Source organism: Bison bison, unplaced genomic scaffold, assembly GCF_000754665.1.
Source record: "Bison bison bison isolate TAMUID 2011002044 unplaced genomic scaffold, Bison_UMD1.0 scf7180017864185, whole genome shotgun sequence".
Classification (NCBI taxonomy): Eukaryota; Metazoa; Chordata; class Mammalia; order Artiodactyla; family Bovidae; genus Bison; species Bison bison.
Window position 1 is genome coordinate 697,157 of NW_011494757.1, and position 17,312 is coordinate 714,468.

Here is a 17,312-nt window from a genome sequence, read left to right on the forward strand (position 1 = left end):
CTTTTTTTTTTTTTTTTAAGCCCCATTCCCATATTCCTTGAAGGAATTGGAGAGACAAAGACACATTCCAGTGAGTTCCCACTTCGTTCACTCCCCCAGGTAATTCACTCTTTCCCTTTCAGATTGTGACTGTTGAGTCACTGTCCCTCCATACAGTAGAGTTTCCATCATAAGCCATTGCTATTTCAAAATTGGTGTTTGTGATCTTTCCCAGCGCCGTGCCCTCTTAGCTCCTTGACCTCTTCTCCCCAAGGATCTTGTCCAGCCTTCCTTAGACAAACATTCCCTGGGTCATACCCTGTACCTTATCAGTACTAAGAGCAGGAACCCAGTTGAGAAGGTAACAGGCAGGAAACCTCCGGGCCCCCACATGGAGGAAATAGGCGGCAAGCATCAGACGATTTTTCATCTCTCTCTTAAGCAGCAGGAGAAAACAAACTACAAATGTAAGATTTTTCCCTTCTCTATACAAATTTAAAAGGTTTCTTTTAAAATTCTGTGTTGCCATGACGACACCTGGTTCCACCTGAACTTCAGTTTTCTCAAACCTTGAGCTAGCCAATGCGGCTTTTCTTATGGAAATGCTTTTCTTAAGCTTTGTTAATGAACTAAGTATTTTCCTTAGATTCTGTCTTTCTTCAAGTCCATTCTTCCTAAGACTCAGAACGGATCAGGGCTCAACAAACCAGTATGTTTTACTCATGGAAATGTTCTCTTAAGCTATGTTAATGAGACTATATATTTGCTTGGAAACCTGCCTTTCTTCAAGATTCATGTCAATTGTCTTATGGCCTGGGATGACTCCCCTGGTGCCAGTGTTGTCTCAGAATGCATGTTGTGGGTGAGCAGCCCAGTGCCACTCTCTGAGTTTTGAGACATTACCTTTCTCTAATTAGCAACCTACTAATAGGTGTATAACTTCTTGCTAAAAACTAGCATGGGGCACTCTTTATGTCCCCTTCTGATGTCTATGTTGGAAGCTTTCTCTACCACATTTATGCTTTAATAAATCTTTATCACACAAAAGCTCTGAGCGATCAAGCCTCATCTCTGGGCCCGGATTGAATTCCTCTCCTCTGGAGGCCAAGAATCCCGGCATCTTCCATGGCTCAGCAACAACCTTTTGCAATCATTATCTATTTTTCAAGAATCTCATACTACAGCCACAAATTCTAATCTCTCAAGGTCGTTCCCTCTGACTTCCATTGACTCTTTGTTTAACCTTGCTGAAACTTACTAATAATAACCCTTCCTCACAGAGCCTTCCTCTCCCAGCCACGACCCCCAGGGGCCACTTTCTTGTGATGCCTTCAACAACCTCATCCTCGAATCCTTAGAGCACACTCTCCAGGAAAAAACCTATGACATTGATTTAACTCTAACGCTGCCCATTTGCCTAATCTGTACTTGAATTCACGCAACTAACCATGCCTGAAAACATGCCCACACTCACATGCACACATACACATCACTTCTTATTTACGACCATAAGCCCAAACGGACTGTCAAAGCTGCCTGAAATGTGCATGGTATTTGTTTCATCTGTTCACTTTCCTATGACCCCAGAAAACCACTTCATACATTCTTTCCCTCCCCCGCCCCCAAAACCTCTAGAGTCTTCCTTTTCCATTGATCACGTTGCTTCCTAAAAGGCTAAGAAAGTTGAGCCTATCTGGTGAGAAAGTCTGAAAGCTGCTACACATCTATAATTACCCACATCTATGCTCATGTATTCTTTATCTCCTCCCCATTGCTGAAAATAAAATAAATGCCCACCTTCTAATTAAGATATTCTTCCCTGGGGGCAGTAGATCCCAACCCTTTTCACTTGCTCCAGTAATTCTCTGAAAATTTTCTTAATCAATTCCATGAGGGCAGAATCTTATTGCAATTTCTCCCCATCTTGAAAACAAATAAACAAAAAGCAAAAGCAAATACTTTTGACTTCACACACTCTCCAGCTGATGCCCCCTTCTCCCCTTGCATTCCCAGGAGCACTTCCTAATGGGGGAAGTCAGTGTCTCTAATTATTCTTGGATGATACTGTCTCTTGAGCCATATCTGGTGGTATCTATCCCCTTTGCTCCACGCTGCTAACCCAGTTTCCAGGCCTTTGGTGTTGATTTTCTCAAGCTAATAGAAAGGTTTGATGCAGCTGATCACTCTCTCCTACTTGAAATACTATATTCTTGGATGGGCTTCCCTGATAGCTCAGTTGGTAAAGAATTTGCCAGCAATGCAGGAAACCCCAGTTTGGTTCCTGGGTTGGGAAGATCAGCTGGAGAAGGGATAGGATACCCACTCCAGTCCTGTTGGGTTTCCCATGTGGCTCAGCTGGTAAAGAATCCACCTGCAATGTGGGAGACCTAGGTTCGATCCCTGGGTCCGGAAGATCCCTTGGAGAAGGGAAAGGCTACCCACTCCAGTATTCCGGCCTGGAGAATTCCATGGACTGTATAGTCCATGGGGTCACAAAGAGTCAGACATGACTGAGCGACTTTCACTTTCTTTCTATTCTTGGACATCAGTCCTTCTGGGTCTTGCTTTTTATGTTTCTATTTTTCTGATCCTAAATTTGGGGTTCTCCACAGCTCAGTCCTTGACTCCATTCTCTTTCCATATCTGTTACAATGAAGAACTCATCTGGTAATAGGGATTTAAATATTATCTTCACTTACAACTTGGAACAAAAAGGCTGTATCTGTTGCCAGGATCTCCCAACTTAAGACTCACATATGCAAAAGCCTATGTCCATCTCCACTTGGGCGTCTACTCGACACCTCTCCCTAGTCTGCCCCGGGCTGAAATCCCGATCTTCCACCCCAAGCCCAGTCCCCATACAGTAATGCCAAGTTTAAATCAGTGTTGACTCCATCACTTCAGATACTCAAGCCGAGCCCCTTGGAGGCACACTTCATCCCTTTCTCATAATCCACATTCACACCATTAGCAAGTCCGACAGGTTTACTCTCCACAGCGCATCTAGAACCGCCTCTGTTATCCACATCTTCCTCCAGGCTGGCGCCATCTCACGTGTGAATTACGGAAATGCCCTCTCTATTCGTGCCTCTGCTCTGTCTCCTTACGATCTACTCTCAACTCAGCAGACACGACGATCTTTTAAAAACGTGAATTAGATCATGTACTATCCTTGCTCAAAGGCGTCCAGTGGGCTTGCCTTTTTACTGAGAATGACGGGCAAAGTCGGTAAAAAGAGCCTGCAATGCCGTACATAGTTTGCATCACACCCTTAGTACTTCTGAGGGCTCAGTTCCTAATACTTTGCTCTTAACTCATTTTGATCTCCAGGGAATTCATCAGGAAAGGACATAACACACGTCTGGTGACAGTGCTTTTTCACTCGCTTTATTCCCCTGATGTCTGGGATAGTCAATAAATATTAAAACAGTGAGTTTTAAAACAGTGTTTAATAAGTATTAAACAGTGAGTAAAGTGAGTAAAGCTCCATATCAGATGAATAGGGCTGGAAACCTGGTTCTTCCATTTGGCCACTGGCATGGGTTTTTACAAGTTATTTTGACTCTGGTGCCTCATTTTTCTTATCCATGCGTGAGACGAGATGAATAGCTAAAACGTAGAAAGTGTTCAACAAACATAGACTACTGTCACCACCATTGGTGTCATTAAAAAGTATGAATAATTATTAAAATTCGATGATGAATAAGATGAACTATGGCACTAAAGACTTTCTGCTCTACTTCAATTGAAATTGAGCCTTTTATTAACATTCCCATGATAAATTTGCTTTCTATAGCCATCTAACTGGACCACTGTCTAGAAAATTTTTCCCTATCTATTTGCCCTAGACCAAACCAAACCAAACAAAGACCTGTAAACTACCTTTTGCAAAATAAAGTTAAAAATGCATCTATCACTTCCTGATTTGCTAGGTTAATAATTCTATCAGAAATAAAGAGGTTAGTTGTATATGACTCTCTAATAGAATGCCTATTGGCACCTTGTAACACTCCCCCGCTCCTTCTAGTGACAGATGATGGCGTGTACTCTGCACTCTTCAGAATTCACCGTGTGCGTGCAATGACAGCTCTCATCTGTTTACAGTGTTCTCTGGAATATTTTACAGTTTTCCCTCTTATTTATTTCAGATCATCCAGATCCTGTGTTTCCTGGTGATTTCAAGTTTGGGGGTCATCTTGGTTTCTGCTCCCAATTCTTCCCAGCTCAGCCCAGCAATTTCCAGCATTCTGATGACTGGGTACCCATTTTTAGGAGCTCTGTGTGTGAGTAGAGTGGGGTCTCCAAGAGGGGATATGCTTTATAAGTGCCAGCTGGGTGCTAAGTCATGGAATGACTCAATCCCAAGAAGCAGGAGAAGACTGAGTTCCGCCACCTTCCCTGTATTACTATTGCACATCTCGTGTCTCTAGTTCAGGAAAAGCGGCAGAAGGACAGTCCATCCTGCGTGAGCCTCCCAGGGAGTGGCTGGCTGGGGCAGGAGGCAGTATGGTCACACAGTGGGCATGCCAGTGCAGCATTTCTTACCTAGCTTCATGACATACTTCCAGAAAGCAGAAGGTTTTTCCTATCCTTCTTTGGCCCTTTGGTGAGGCCATTGGAATCCCTCCAATTTAAGAGTAATCCACCTGTCAGCAGAAAGTGAAAAGCTAGTTTTTTCTTAAATAAAATGAGCGCTGCTGGTAGATGCCACAGATCTGCAGAGGATTAACTCACAATGGCAAGACTCATGGACCAGGGACACTCTTGCTGCATAAAGTTTTTTTGAGGCCTTCCACATAGTGGCTCATGGCAAAGGGCCCAGCAGATCCTTTGCCTTGGAGATTAGCCAGGACCTCCCCACATCTCCCACAAAAGGCCACTTCTCCATGCAGCATTCCGGCAGAGGAGAAAAAGGCATGTTCTGGGCAGACAGACTTTTGCCACGGTGCCTCCTCTGTATGGACACCGTCCTCGTGTGGGCAAACCGTGCATTGAGGCAGGGGGAGCCCTGCTTCCGCCCCCAGAGCGCTGCTTGTCCTGACTCCTCTATCTCACCCACAGTCTGGGCTCCTGCATTTTCTAACGAAAGCTAGAAGTGACTCACGCTTGACCAGCTTTGTCTGCAACCACCCGATCCCAAGTTTAAACCACAAGCTTAACCCATGTTTCAGATTCTCAGAACATTATCCCTCCACCAACTGGACTCTTAATACCACTGGGATCAAATGCAGACTTGAAGGGCTTTAAAGACTCTTCACGTATAAGACTTTCACGTCTGACCCTTCCCATTTTCCTCAACTCCCAGCCTAGCTCAGGTTACTGACACCAACGGCTCGATGTGCGTGTGTTTCTGCACTTTGCGCCACTGGAGCCCGTCTGCTACGTGCTTTAGGTGGCTGCTCCTGCCCTTCTGAGCCCTCAAGTCACGGTCTTTCTCGGTCTCCTCTCTTTCCACCTCGTCATCTAGCAACACTCGCCTCCCTCCATGTGTAGCTCCTTCCCAAACCTCCTCAGCTCCTAGTGATTTCACTAACATAAATTCAGCTCCTCTGTGCATCCTGCGGATTCTTCAAAGTCAATGGAGGCATCCTGGGGGTGAATATCAGGGGTCTCTATCCATATGGATCCCAATGAATTGACATGATGTATTGATTGAGCTGGGGCTTCCCGGGTGGCTCAGTGGTAAAGAATCTTCCTGCCAGTGCAGGAGATACAAGGGACGTGGGCTTGATTCCTGGTCAGGAAGATCCCCCAGAGTAGGAAATGGCAACTCTCTCCAGTATTCTTGCTTGGGAAGTTCCATGGGCAGATGAGCCTGGCGGGTTACAGTCCATGGGGTCGCAAGGAGTTGGACACGACTGAGGAACTCAGCATGTGCGCGTGTGCACACACACACACACGCACATTGATTGCCTGAGAGTAACATGGTGGTCACATTTCTGTAAGTCAACTGAACTGATCATTTCTCTCTTTTCTGAGCAGTTTGCCATTACCGGAACCGTCTCAATTATCTCTGGAAAAAAATCAAATAAGCCTTTTGTAAGTATGAGAACCATTGATTCTTAGCTGACTGGAATAAAAGGAACTTCAGAGTTAACTCTTTGGGGGGGATTTGGGCTCTTCCCTCCTAGACTAGTGCTCTTTGCCCTACAAAGAGGCCTCTAGCATCATATTCTAAGCGTGGAGGAGGTTGACCTCATTTGCTTAAATGGTAGAAATTTTTGAATATACCACGGGCTCCTTACGACTTGCTATCTTGGCCCTGAAGGGGACAGACGCCCATCTTGCTAGAGCCTAGAGGTCCTTTCTAGGATAGGGAGATCCTTTTCTAGAGGCAGAGGTGTGTGGGCGTAGGTCCTGTTGCCATCTCCTCCACCTGCTTAGAAACAGCCGTCAGACTGCAGCCATTTTGCTGACAAGGTCAGGAGGGGGCAAGGGGAGCAGGCGCTGAGGTCTTTGATCCTCTCCATAGCAAGCTCCCCTTCGCACAGCCACACACCCACAAACATGACCTCAGGAGAAGCCACATCCCGACTCAGGAAGATCCACAGTCTGGTTAGCGATGGATGAGGGCACATCAGATGGTGTATGAGAGACGGTATAGAGGCCAGTATAAGCTCCTGATGCTTGAAGCTGAACGTCTTAACCCCACAACCAGTGGACAGAAAAATGAAGAGTTCACAGCCTCGGATGGGGTCAGAGCTCTGTCGCTGACACTTCTGCGTGCTTCAAAAAGTTCCTTCCTTCTCCAGCCCCTGGTTTTCTCATCTACAAAATGCAGAAGAGAAACATGTGGCTCTCAGAGCTGGTTTTCCCAAGTGCCCTGAATTCACTGAAAAGGCAAGCCACAACCAGGATGACCTAACGCGATGTGACTTGCATGTGGGACCCAAGATGACACGGGGGCTCACATGTGGGACCCAAGACAGTACGTGGGCTCCACTGCCTACACTTGGCAACTCTGGGCAAAGACTCTGCCTGTTCAGGCTGCTGTTCCTTCAGGGATTCAGCATACAAAGCCCTGAAGCTATGGGGCCAAGAGATAAGAGGACAGGGCAACCATCCTCCCCAACAGCCGGTATCCCACTGTGATGTTAAAACAGAAAAGAGTGTGCGCTGGGAGCCTGACACCAAGCCTGGCTCATTTTTGTGGAGGAATCATATCCTGTGGAAGCTCTTTTCCCCAAGATGTAGAATACACCCCAGGAGAGAGTGTGACAGATGTGGTTCTCATTGGTCTGATTCGCCTCCAGATGGGTAGTCCAACTTCTCCAGCTGGTTTCAGCCTTTTCTCTGAAGCTGCTTCTTGATGGGAAGAGAGTCAGAGAATGGTCCTCACAGGAGGGACCAAAGGCCACATTCCAGAGCCCTTAGAGCAAAAGAATGATGCTCAAGCTGCTGAGGAAGCCAAGGAGGCCCTGGCAGGTGCCCGGGAAGCTCCTTCTCCATCTTGGTGGCCCTCAGAGTCAAGGAGCCAGACCTCTTCCCCTAAGAAAGAACCGTTCATACATTCTCTCATTCAACAACCTTTTACTGATTATATCAGGTGACAAACCAGGTAGTGAGAAGGGCCTACAGAGTAAATAAAACACAGTCTGTGTCCCCAAGGAGCACACGGGTTGGAGGAGAACAGACGCAGGGAAGCCCCATTGCAGAGAGTGGATGGAGGGTGAACGGCCTCACGTGCTGCGTCCGTGATGAGGTCCCAGTGCAGAATTTTTCTTCCAGGCCATAAACAGCCTCATCTTCAGTGCAGTGAGCTCTGTGGCTGCTGGAGTGGGCCTCATCCTCCTCGCTGGCAGCCTGGTAGCCCTGAGGACGGCCTCCCAGCAGTGTGACTCCGGAAGGGATTACCTATCCTCGCTGCCTTATTCGACGTACTATTACTCGATATATGACGTCAAGGACTGTCTCCTGACCAGTGTCGATCTAACAGTAAGTAGACTGCACTTCCTGTCATGTGATACCTCAGTGTCCCTGCTTCGCAGACTTTTCTGCCTTTTCAGCAGTCTCCAGCCCTGTTGGTTTGAACGTCTGGAAGCAAATAGGAAAGACAAAAAATTATGGTTGAAAGAGGTTGGTCAGCAGGCTGCATAATACGGGCGAAGCACTGTGCGAGGTCAAAACAGGGAATCAAGAAGGGCTGTGCGTGATGGCCTGTTTGGTCATCCTTCTTAAATGATAAATACCCCATTCTCAGTAGCTTTAGCCCTTAAAGTGCCCCCTTCGTTGAACAGGCATTCCCACCGCCCACAGCACAGACAGAAACATTTCCTTTCGATTTGATTTGGGATTAATGCATCATATGGTAAGCTGGTATGCGACTTGAGCCTTAAGCCCAAGCACAGAACTACTAGACTGGCCCGGCAGGGCTGCAGACAGTGAGAGATGGTCTACCCAGGGAGGACTCTTAGCAGGAATGCCAGCATCCCTTGGCACCATCTTCTTGCCACACTTCCCCCAAACCTGATGGTCATCACCTGTTGATTATGACCATCTTGGCTTAGTCAGTCCTCTATATGCAGGCTCAGAGTTTGGAAACCATAAACTCTGGCCCTTTTAGGAGAAGGGTTACTCCCCTTGTGACTCCTCTTCGTCTGAGCTGGGGAGACAAAGGCAATCTGTGTCATCCCCTTGGATCTGTCTCTTGAATCACAGAGACTGTGTGTGCGTTTCTGAACTCACAGCCTTCTGTGAGGTTGCCTGTGGGACCCAGAGGTTGCCAAAAGCATCTGCTTTGATCCAGGAGCTTGAGGAAGTGGAAGGGTACAGAGGCTCATCTGGCTGGAACTCAGCTTGAGGAAGCCGAGCAGACAGAACAACGCTGGTGCACGGGAGAGGTCAGGCAAAGCAAGGAGAATGGGAGAGGCGCTCTCCCGCCGTGGGTAATTCAGCAAAAACGCATCTCAAACTGCCTCCCCCGCTCAGGTAACTAGAGCCAAAGAGAACTTCCTGCAACATCAGAGGAGCTGCGACTCGGCAGACCGGGCAGAATTCAAAGCCCACTCTCTTTATTAACGTAAAGATTACCTGGGGAAAGTAACAGAGTTAAAGTTAAAAATACATATCAAGAGATGGAAGACAGAAAGAAGGGAGGGTGGCAGGAAGGTCATCTTACATCCTAGAAAACTAAGAAGGATATTAAAGCCAGAGCAGAGGTCAGAAGACCGTGGCGGCCTGGAAGGAACATAGGTGTTAGAGGTGGGCTCGTGGAAGTCTAGTTCCCATGATAGGATCTGCGGCTCTTCAGGCACGCTGGATGTAGGAAGCGCGCACCGAGTGCCCTGCAAAATGTTAGGAGCTGAGACTAAATATTTAGCCTATTTAAGAAATAAGACAAGGAGAACACTCTGTCCTGCATCTCAAGAAGCTTCCAGAAACTCTTCCATAAAGGTTTATAGGATGAAATCATCTCCCCAAGCCTTGTGCAGATAGGGTACCCAAATCCGAAATTACATATAAAATAGAGGAACCTTGACTAAAATGACTAACTTAAAATTGTCCCCGGATCTGTGAAACTCCCAAGGTACTATCAGAATCAAACCCAACTCCCATCAAGAGTTACTGTTGTTCCGTCACTAATGCGTGTCCCACCCTTTGCAGCCTCATAGACCGCAGCACTCCAGGCTCCTCTGTTGTCCACTGTGTCCTGGAGTTCACTCAGGTTCTTGTCCACTGAGTCAGTGATGCTCTCTAACCGCCTCGTCCTCTGTGTCCCCTTCTCCTTGTGCTGTCTATCTTTCCCAGCTTCAGGGTCTTTTCCAGTGAGTCAGGTCTTTGTATCAGGTGGCCAAACTATTGGAGCTTTAGCTTCAGCATCAGTCCTTCCAATGAATGTTCAAGCTTCATTTCCTTTAGGATGGACTCTTTGCAATCTAAAGGACTCTCAAGAGTCTTCTCCATCAACAGAGATGTCTGTAAGTCCAAATTATGCGTCTCCTACCTACCATGAACTCTCCAACCATCACCGCCCACACACTGAAGTTATCTAAGAATGAAAATATTTTGAAAAACATTAAGGGAAAAAATGAGGGATAGCAGAAAATAGGACAAACATGAAATGTAGTTACCTGAGAGTTAGAGATTACATCATAATTTGAAAAAATGCTATAATGAAACTGCATTTTAAACGATTAAAGATATTTAAAAAGGAATTAAAACCAAATGAAAGAATATGGCAATGAACAAAAAAACAAGTGGATCTGAAAAAGAGCCAAATAGTATGATTATAAATGAAAATTAAAATATTTGAAATTAAGAACTTAGCATCAGTTAAATAGGAGATACAACATATAGGTCTGATTAAACCACATAGAACACAATACACTAAGATAAAAATTTAGAAAATATTAATGAGAAGTTAAAAGACACGGAGGACACAGTGAAGGGAGAAGGTTCAACACATCTCATATGAGCTCCAGTGGGACAGCGTGGTAGACAGGGAGGATGCAATAGAAATAAGCAAGAACTTGGCAGAATTTAAGAAAGATATGGGAGTTCAGACTGAAGGACTGCACTGAGATTGTTGCAGGATGAATAAAAAGCCCACACCTAGAAACAGCGTGGCAACCAAAGACACTCAAGAAAAAAGAGAAAATAATAGGAGCGCCTATAGGTAAGTGAGCGACCTCCCTGGTGGCTCAGCTGGTAAAGAATCTGCCTGCAATGCGGGAGACCTGGGTTCGATCCCTAGGTCGGGAAGATCCCCTGGAGAAGGGAACGGCTCCCCACTCCAGTGTTCTGGCCTGGAGAATCCCGTGGACTGTATGGGGTCGCCAGGAGTCGAACACGACTGAGCAGCTTTCACACACACACAGGGGAATGAAGGCTGACTCTCATCTCTGAGTGTGGAATACCGAGGTCTTGAGGGGAAACCCTTGCTATTCATTTCCCTGCTTTGGTTCAGAGATCCGAAAGGAAAAGCAGGAAAGAGGATGACGTGGTCCTCACCGCCCCTTCCTCTCTCCACTGTTAGAGTCTTCACTCGCAGTCTTGTCTCCTGAACAAGTCGGGCACCAACCATCCCTGTATTGACTTACAGGGTGTCCTGCTGGTGATGCTCAACTTCACGGTGCTGGAGCTCTTAGCAGCTGCATACGCTTCTGTGTTTTGGTGGAAACGGTCGACTGTGACAGCCCTGCGTTCATCCAGTCACGAATAAGAAGAACTGGGGGACCGGAGCCGACATACGCACATCACGACGCATGAGATAACTAATAAGAACCTGCCGCATAGCACAGGGCCTTTTCTCAGCGCTCTGGGCTGGCAAAGAGGGAGCGCGTGTGCATGGACGGCAGACTCACGAGACTAACACGATTCGGCAAAGCAGCTAAACCCCAGGAAAAACAAAAAGACGAGAGGATGTGTGGTCTTGCGCTGGTGTGAGCTGGCGAGTCGTGTGGTTTATAGGCCCTGCTTCTGTAGCGCTTTCATACTCACATTGCTTAAATTTTAAACATCATGGATTCCAAGAACACTTCAATTAAAAAATACTTCTACAATAATACGGCTCTATTTCTGTCAGTTAAATATGCCTCTGTTCTCTGTCTCATTTAACAACCTTATTCTTAAATATCTAAACTCAAAGATCGAATTTAACCAGAACGCTCTCTCCCATCTAAGTCCTAGACCAAACAAGAAATTAGACACATAGAAATATAATTAACTTGTTACTGTACTGGAGTGAATAGAACTGCCCAATAAAGAGGCTCCTACTGTCTCCCCTGGTCTAGGCTGAGGCCTATCCTAGAGGGAACGTGCGACAGAAATCCACAGCATGCCTTCCGAGTGACACGTACAATATGGGCACAAAGTGATACACACCAGAGCCCCTACAGGAAACTCCAAATGCCAAAGAGTAGGAGAGACAAATAAAACCGTGGTGTAGTCGGACAATGGATGGGCTTCCCAGGTGGCTCGGACGGTAAAGAGTCTCCCTGCAATGCAGGAGACCCAGCTTCAGGTCCTGCGTTAGGAAGATCCCCTGGAGAAGGGCATGGCAGCCCACTCCAGTATTCTTGCCTGGAGAACTCCATGGACAGAGAAGCCTGGCGGGCTTCAGTCCTGGGGGTCACAAAAGGTACAGCTGAGCGACTAACACACACAAACAATGGCATGTGATATACCAACGCAAGTGGACAAACAGCAATTATATGCCACATGGACGACTCCCACAGTGTATGATTCCACGTGTACACGTGGAATCTAACTGAGAGGGTCAGGATAGTGGTTACCTTTGCAGGTGATGATTGGAAGGGGACCCAGAGGGCCCACGGGTTCCTGGAGACACTGTTTTTCTTGATCTGGATACTAGTGCTCTAGAGTGCACTAGAATGTTTTCAAGTGTGTGTGTGTGTGTGTGTGTGTGTGTGTGAATATTTTACACTGGGGCTGGAGAAACTTTGAGATTTCTTTTTACCCAATAAGCCAGGCAATGCAATAAAATTGTATGTTATCCAAGAGCTATTTCTTATTTACTTTCTACTGTTAATAGAAAGTTTCTTCAGAATATCTAGAGGATTGTATTCAGCATTATCTAGGTTAATATTGCAAACTGATGGGAGGATTGGTAAGGACATTTCACCTTTCATTTCTAACCTCTCATCCAAACCCTTACCCCTAGCCTGGTTGTCTGTCAAAACTGGAGTGACCATCTGCTCAGTTCTAAAGTCAGAAATTTGGGAGTCTGTCTTGGCTCCTTACTTTTTGCTTCATAACCACATTCAGTTTGGGAAATCAATTAGCAAGAATCACTAACAGGAAGATCTAAGAAACTTGTAGCAAGAAAAGGTGTGAAAAGTTTCAACCAAGCCCAAGAAGACACTGCAGACATTTATCATACATATTAGAAGTCCAAGTTCTCAGCCCTGATTTTCTAAAAATGCATCTTCCTCAGAAACTTAACCCAGAATCACTGGCTGAGTCACACATACTCAGATCCTTACCACAAACTCTCTGATCCTTCTGATCTTAGCCAACTCCAGTGAGAGTCTCCTTGCTGAAGTGAGTTAGCAGCCTCACTGAGTAGGCAAGGAGCTGAAGGCATCCTCTAATCTCCAGCCCTGGGAGATGCTACAATGCACAGAACAACTTTCTATGGCGGCAAAGAATCTTCAGGCCCCACATGCCAGCCATGTCAAGGTTAAGAAACCCTGCTATAACTAGGAAATACTCAAGGTAATATTTGAACATTATGGGAGGTTTTGTGAAACTATTTGCTTTATGGTTTAATTGTTAAAATCATAACAAATGTAAGAATAGCAAGGAGTAACATGGAAAACGGGGCTTCCCTGGTGGCTCAGTGGTAAAGAATCTACCTGCCAAAGCAGGAGACAAGAGTTCAATCCCTGATCCAGGAAGATCCCACAGGCCACATGGAACAACTAAGCCCATGCTCCACAACCACTGAGCCCGAGCTCCAGGGCCCAGGAGCCGAAACCACCGAGCCCGACCTCCAGGGCCCGGGAGCCGCAACCATTGAGCCCGTGCTCCAGGGCCCGGGAGCTGCAACCACCAAGCCCGTGCTCCAGGGCCTAGGAGCCACAACCACTGAGCCCATGTGCTGCAACTACTGAAGCCTGTCCCCCGAGAGCTGGTGCTCCACAAGAAGAGAAGCATCGCAGTGAGAAGCCCATTCACCGCAACTAGAGAGAACTCCCATTCACTGCAACAGAGAAAAGACCCAGCACAGCCAAAATAAAGTAAGTAAATGAATAAACGTTTTTTAAAAATTACAAAAAGGGGGCTTCCCTGGTGGCTCAGATGGTAAAGAATCTGCCTGCAATGTGGGAAACCTGGGTTCGATCCCTGGGTTGGGAAGATCCCCTGGTGGAGGGCATGGCAACCCACTCCAGTATCCTTTCCGGGAGAATCCATGTGGACAGAGGACCCTGGCGGGCTACAGTCCCTGGGGTCACAAAGAGTCAGACACGACTGAGCGACTAAGCACAGCACTAGACTCAGACACCCTTTCTCTCCTACCATCCATCTGCTCTTCACTACAGTGGTGATAACACCAGCACTTACAAAAGTGTGCTATGCAGATTATCTCATTTAATTCTCACTACAGCCCTATGCTGGGCTGCCCTGGTGGCTCAGATGGTAAAGAACCCGCCTGCAATGCGGATTCGATCCTGGCTTCGATCCCCGGGTTGGGAAGATCCCCTGGAGAAGGGAATGGCTACCCATTCCAGTATTCTGGCCTGGAGAATCCCACGGACAGAGGCGCCTGGAAGGCTACAGTCCATGGGGTTGCAAAGAGTCAGACATAACTGAGTGACTTTCACACACGCACACACAAACACGGAAAGCAAAATTCCATACGGAGTTTTACATCATTTGAGTTGCATTTGCATAGCTCTAACCAGGAAGACTCTCACTTGACTTCATCTTACCTGTCTTTTTGAAAGCTAGAGTTACACCCTATGGAAGTGGCAACTACATCTGGTCCAATACCTGCATGTACTGATTTTCACGCTGGAAAGAAAGATGGTTAATCAGTACTGAGACAATCAGTCAACCACGAGTGGGAAACGCCTTTCGAAAGAGGGTGGCAGCCCGGCTGACGCAGAGTTTGGAGGCAGGCGGGCAGGGTCTGACTCCTTCCCCGCCGCTCGGTACGTGGCCTCGAACAGTTTAACCTTCTGTACCTCATTTTCAGGATGGTAGAAATGTTAAAAGAATCAATGTGAATACATGTTAAAACAGAACCCCTTCCGCAGTGCCAGGAACACCGTGGGTGTTTCCTCATTTAGTTCCTTTCTAGCCCATGAACACAGGCCCTGGGATTTGTTGGTACACCACCTGTTTATTTTGTGTTGACCATCTGTTTACAAATAAGTGGACAATAAAGCAAGTCTTCCAGATAACCGGATCCTTCACCAGGAAGACAGAAGAAGATGCTCTAGAATTCTAGGACTCTGTGACTCAATGACTGTGATTCTGTGGTTCTAGTGCTGGGTAATTGCTAAGGGCTCATTGCCAAGGACTCCATGTGAGACTGATGGCAGACCATGATTTTGGCTGCAATGGTTACTCACCCATTTTTTTTCATAGAGTTTTGCCATTGAATCATGGAATCATCATCTGAGGTCAAAAGATCAACCCACGTCGTCAGTGTACAACCAAACGAAACTGTACTGACTGCACTTCCCTATGGCCCTCACAGTTCTCTGCTGGAATTCCTGAAGGGAGAGCCGAAAGTCCTGGGGGTAAGTCCTCGCCCACTCATGGGTCTTCTTGGAAAGGAGACCATGTTATTTCTCCAAGTATGTTTGCAGAGATGCTTTTCAGAAAAGACATTGATCCCCTCAGTTTCCCCTCATCTGTCATCTAAAATACATCCTTCTTTCTTATACTCTTTTAAAAAGAGATAGCCTGTCTATTTATTCATTTATCTGTTACTATTTGCTGCCTTGGGCCTTAGTTTCAGGAGGCGGGATCTTTTTGTGGCGCATGGACTCTTATTTGTGCCTCGTGGGTTCAGTAGTTGTGGCATGTGGGCTCAGTTGCTCCTCGGCATGTGGGACCTTAACTCCCTGACCAGGGGATGGACCTGCATCCCCTGCACTGCAAGGCAGATTCTTAACCACTGAACGGCCAGGGAAGTCCCTGCAGCCTTCTAAGTCATGAGCATGTACACATAATTGGATATTCAGTAGAAGAGCTAACATGTAGCCTACAAGACCACTTCCCTACATTTTACAAATTATTTCAATTCAGTTCAGTAGCCCAGTCGTGTCCGACTCTTTGCGACCCCATGGACTGCAGCACACCAGGCCTCCCTGTCCATCACCAACTCCTGGAGTTCACCCAAACCCATGTCCATTGAGTCAGTGATGCCATCCAACCATCTCATCCTCTGTTGTCCCCTTCTCCTCCCACCTTCAATCTTTCCCAGCATCAGGGTCTTTTCAAATGAGTCAGCTCTTCGCATCAGGTGGCCAAAGTATTGGAGCTTCAGCTTCAGTACCAGTCCTTCCAATGAATATTCAGGACTGATTTCCTTTAGGATGGACTGGTTGGGTCTCCTTGCAGTCCAAGGGACTCTCAAGAGTCTTCTCCAACACCACAGTTCAGAAGCATCAATTCTTCGGCACTCAGCTTTCTTTATAGTCCAACTCTCACATCCATACATGACCACTGGAAAAACCATAGCCTTGACTAGATGGACCTTTGTTGACAAAGTATTTATTTATTTTTAATTGAAGGATAATTGCTTTGCAATATTGTGCCAGCCTCTGCCATACATCCTGCAATGCAGAAGACCTGAGTTTGATCCCTGGGTTGGGAAGGTCCGCCTGGAGAAGGGAGAGGCTCCCCGCTCCAGTGTTCTGGCCTGGAGAATCCCACGGAGTGTACAGTCTATGGGGTGGAAAGAGCCGGACGCGACTGCGCGGCTTTCACTTTCACTGCCGGACGTCAACACGGATCAGCCTTTCTCGCACGTGTCCCCTCCCTCCTGAAACCCCCTCCCACTCCTCTAGGTTGTCACAAAACGTCCCTATGTTTTGATCAACAAGGGAATTAAAGTTCTGTTTAGAAACATGCAGGGTTTGCTCATTTCTCAGCAATGCTTCTGAGGGCTTATTTAACTCTGAGAAATAGAAAGCTCAACTGTCACGAATAAGACCACTAACTCTGAGGAAATCCCTGGCCTGTTTCAGGAGGAGCTAGTGATCATCTTTGAATCCCAGCAGGGGGGACGGAGGAAACCAGGGCCACTTTTCTAAATATCTTATTAAAGGAGTGAGCTTGGGCTGTGGGAGCACCTCTCTCGGAGCTAAAAGCCTTTGGAGGTGAAGTTAAACATCGCCTTTGTGTTGTTACAGGCACTGGGAGCTCTTTGAAAACCACCCTCAAAGCTCATAGTGAGCTGCAGTGTTGATACACACACAATCTGTCATAAACAGACTAGAGCAAAGCTGTGTGCACAGCCCCCATCCTTAGTACAAGAATCAGAACACTACCGGGACAGTTGTGACCCAGGGCCATAGACGTGTGGCCTGGGGGAACCCAGACGCCTGAGCGGATGCAGAGACGCTCTGCGCTGAGGAAAGCCGCGGACCCCCAGGAACCACCACGCTCCCCTCTCCCTGTGACCCCTAATGGGCTGAGGGGCCCACGGGGTCACTCTTGGCTCTGGACAGGCCTTCGCATCAAGAGGTGAGGCATAACCTCCCCCCAAGTTCTCTGCTCCAGCTCAGGGAACTTCATACACTTTCAGAGCACTGGACTGAGGCTACAATTCTCAAAAAAAGAAAGAAAAGAAAGTGAAAGTGAAGAAGAGACGAAGAACAAAAATAGAGAGAAGATACTTCTCTAGTGGGCCGGTG

The 17,312-nt window shown here is 46.9% G+C and overlaps 2 protein-coding genes across 2 annotated transcripts in view; both read left to right on the forward strand.

Annotated features, from left to right (window-relative positions):
• The window catches only part of LOC104991300 (membrane-spanning 4-domains subfamily A member 7-like), a 16,802-nt gene extending 5,294 nt beyond the window's left edge, over positions 1 to 11,508 (forward strand). Inside the window, exons 3-6 of the mRNA XM_010843719.1 lie at positions 4,128 to 4,262; positions 5,962 to 6,018; positions 7,708 to 7,914; positions 11,021 to 11,508. Coding sequence (XP_010842021.1) covers positions 4,128 to 4,262; positions 5,962 to 6,018; positions 7,708 to 7,914; positions 11,021 to 11,140 — 519 coding nt within the window. The 3' untranslated portion in view covers positions 11,141 to 11,508. The remainder of the gene's footprint in view (positions 1 to 4,127; positions 4,263 to 5,961; positions 6,019 to 7,707; positions 7,915 to 11,020) is intronic.
• Positions 11,509 to 14,287: 2,779 nt separating this feature from the next.
• The window catches only part of MS4A14 (membrane-spanning 4-domains, subfamily A, member 14), a 30,509-nt gene continuing 27,484 nt past the window's right edge, over positions 14,288 to 17,312 (forward strand). The window contains exons 1-2 of the mRNA XM_010843745.1: positions 14,288 to 14,594; positions 15,034 to 15,188. Of these exons, the coding sequence (XP_010842047.1) occupies positions 15,051 to 15,188 (138 nt within the window). The 5' untranslated portion in view covers positions 14,288 to 14,594; positions 15,034 to 15,050. The remainder of the gene's footprint in view (positions 14,595 to 15,033; positions 15,189 to 17,312) is intronic.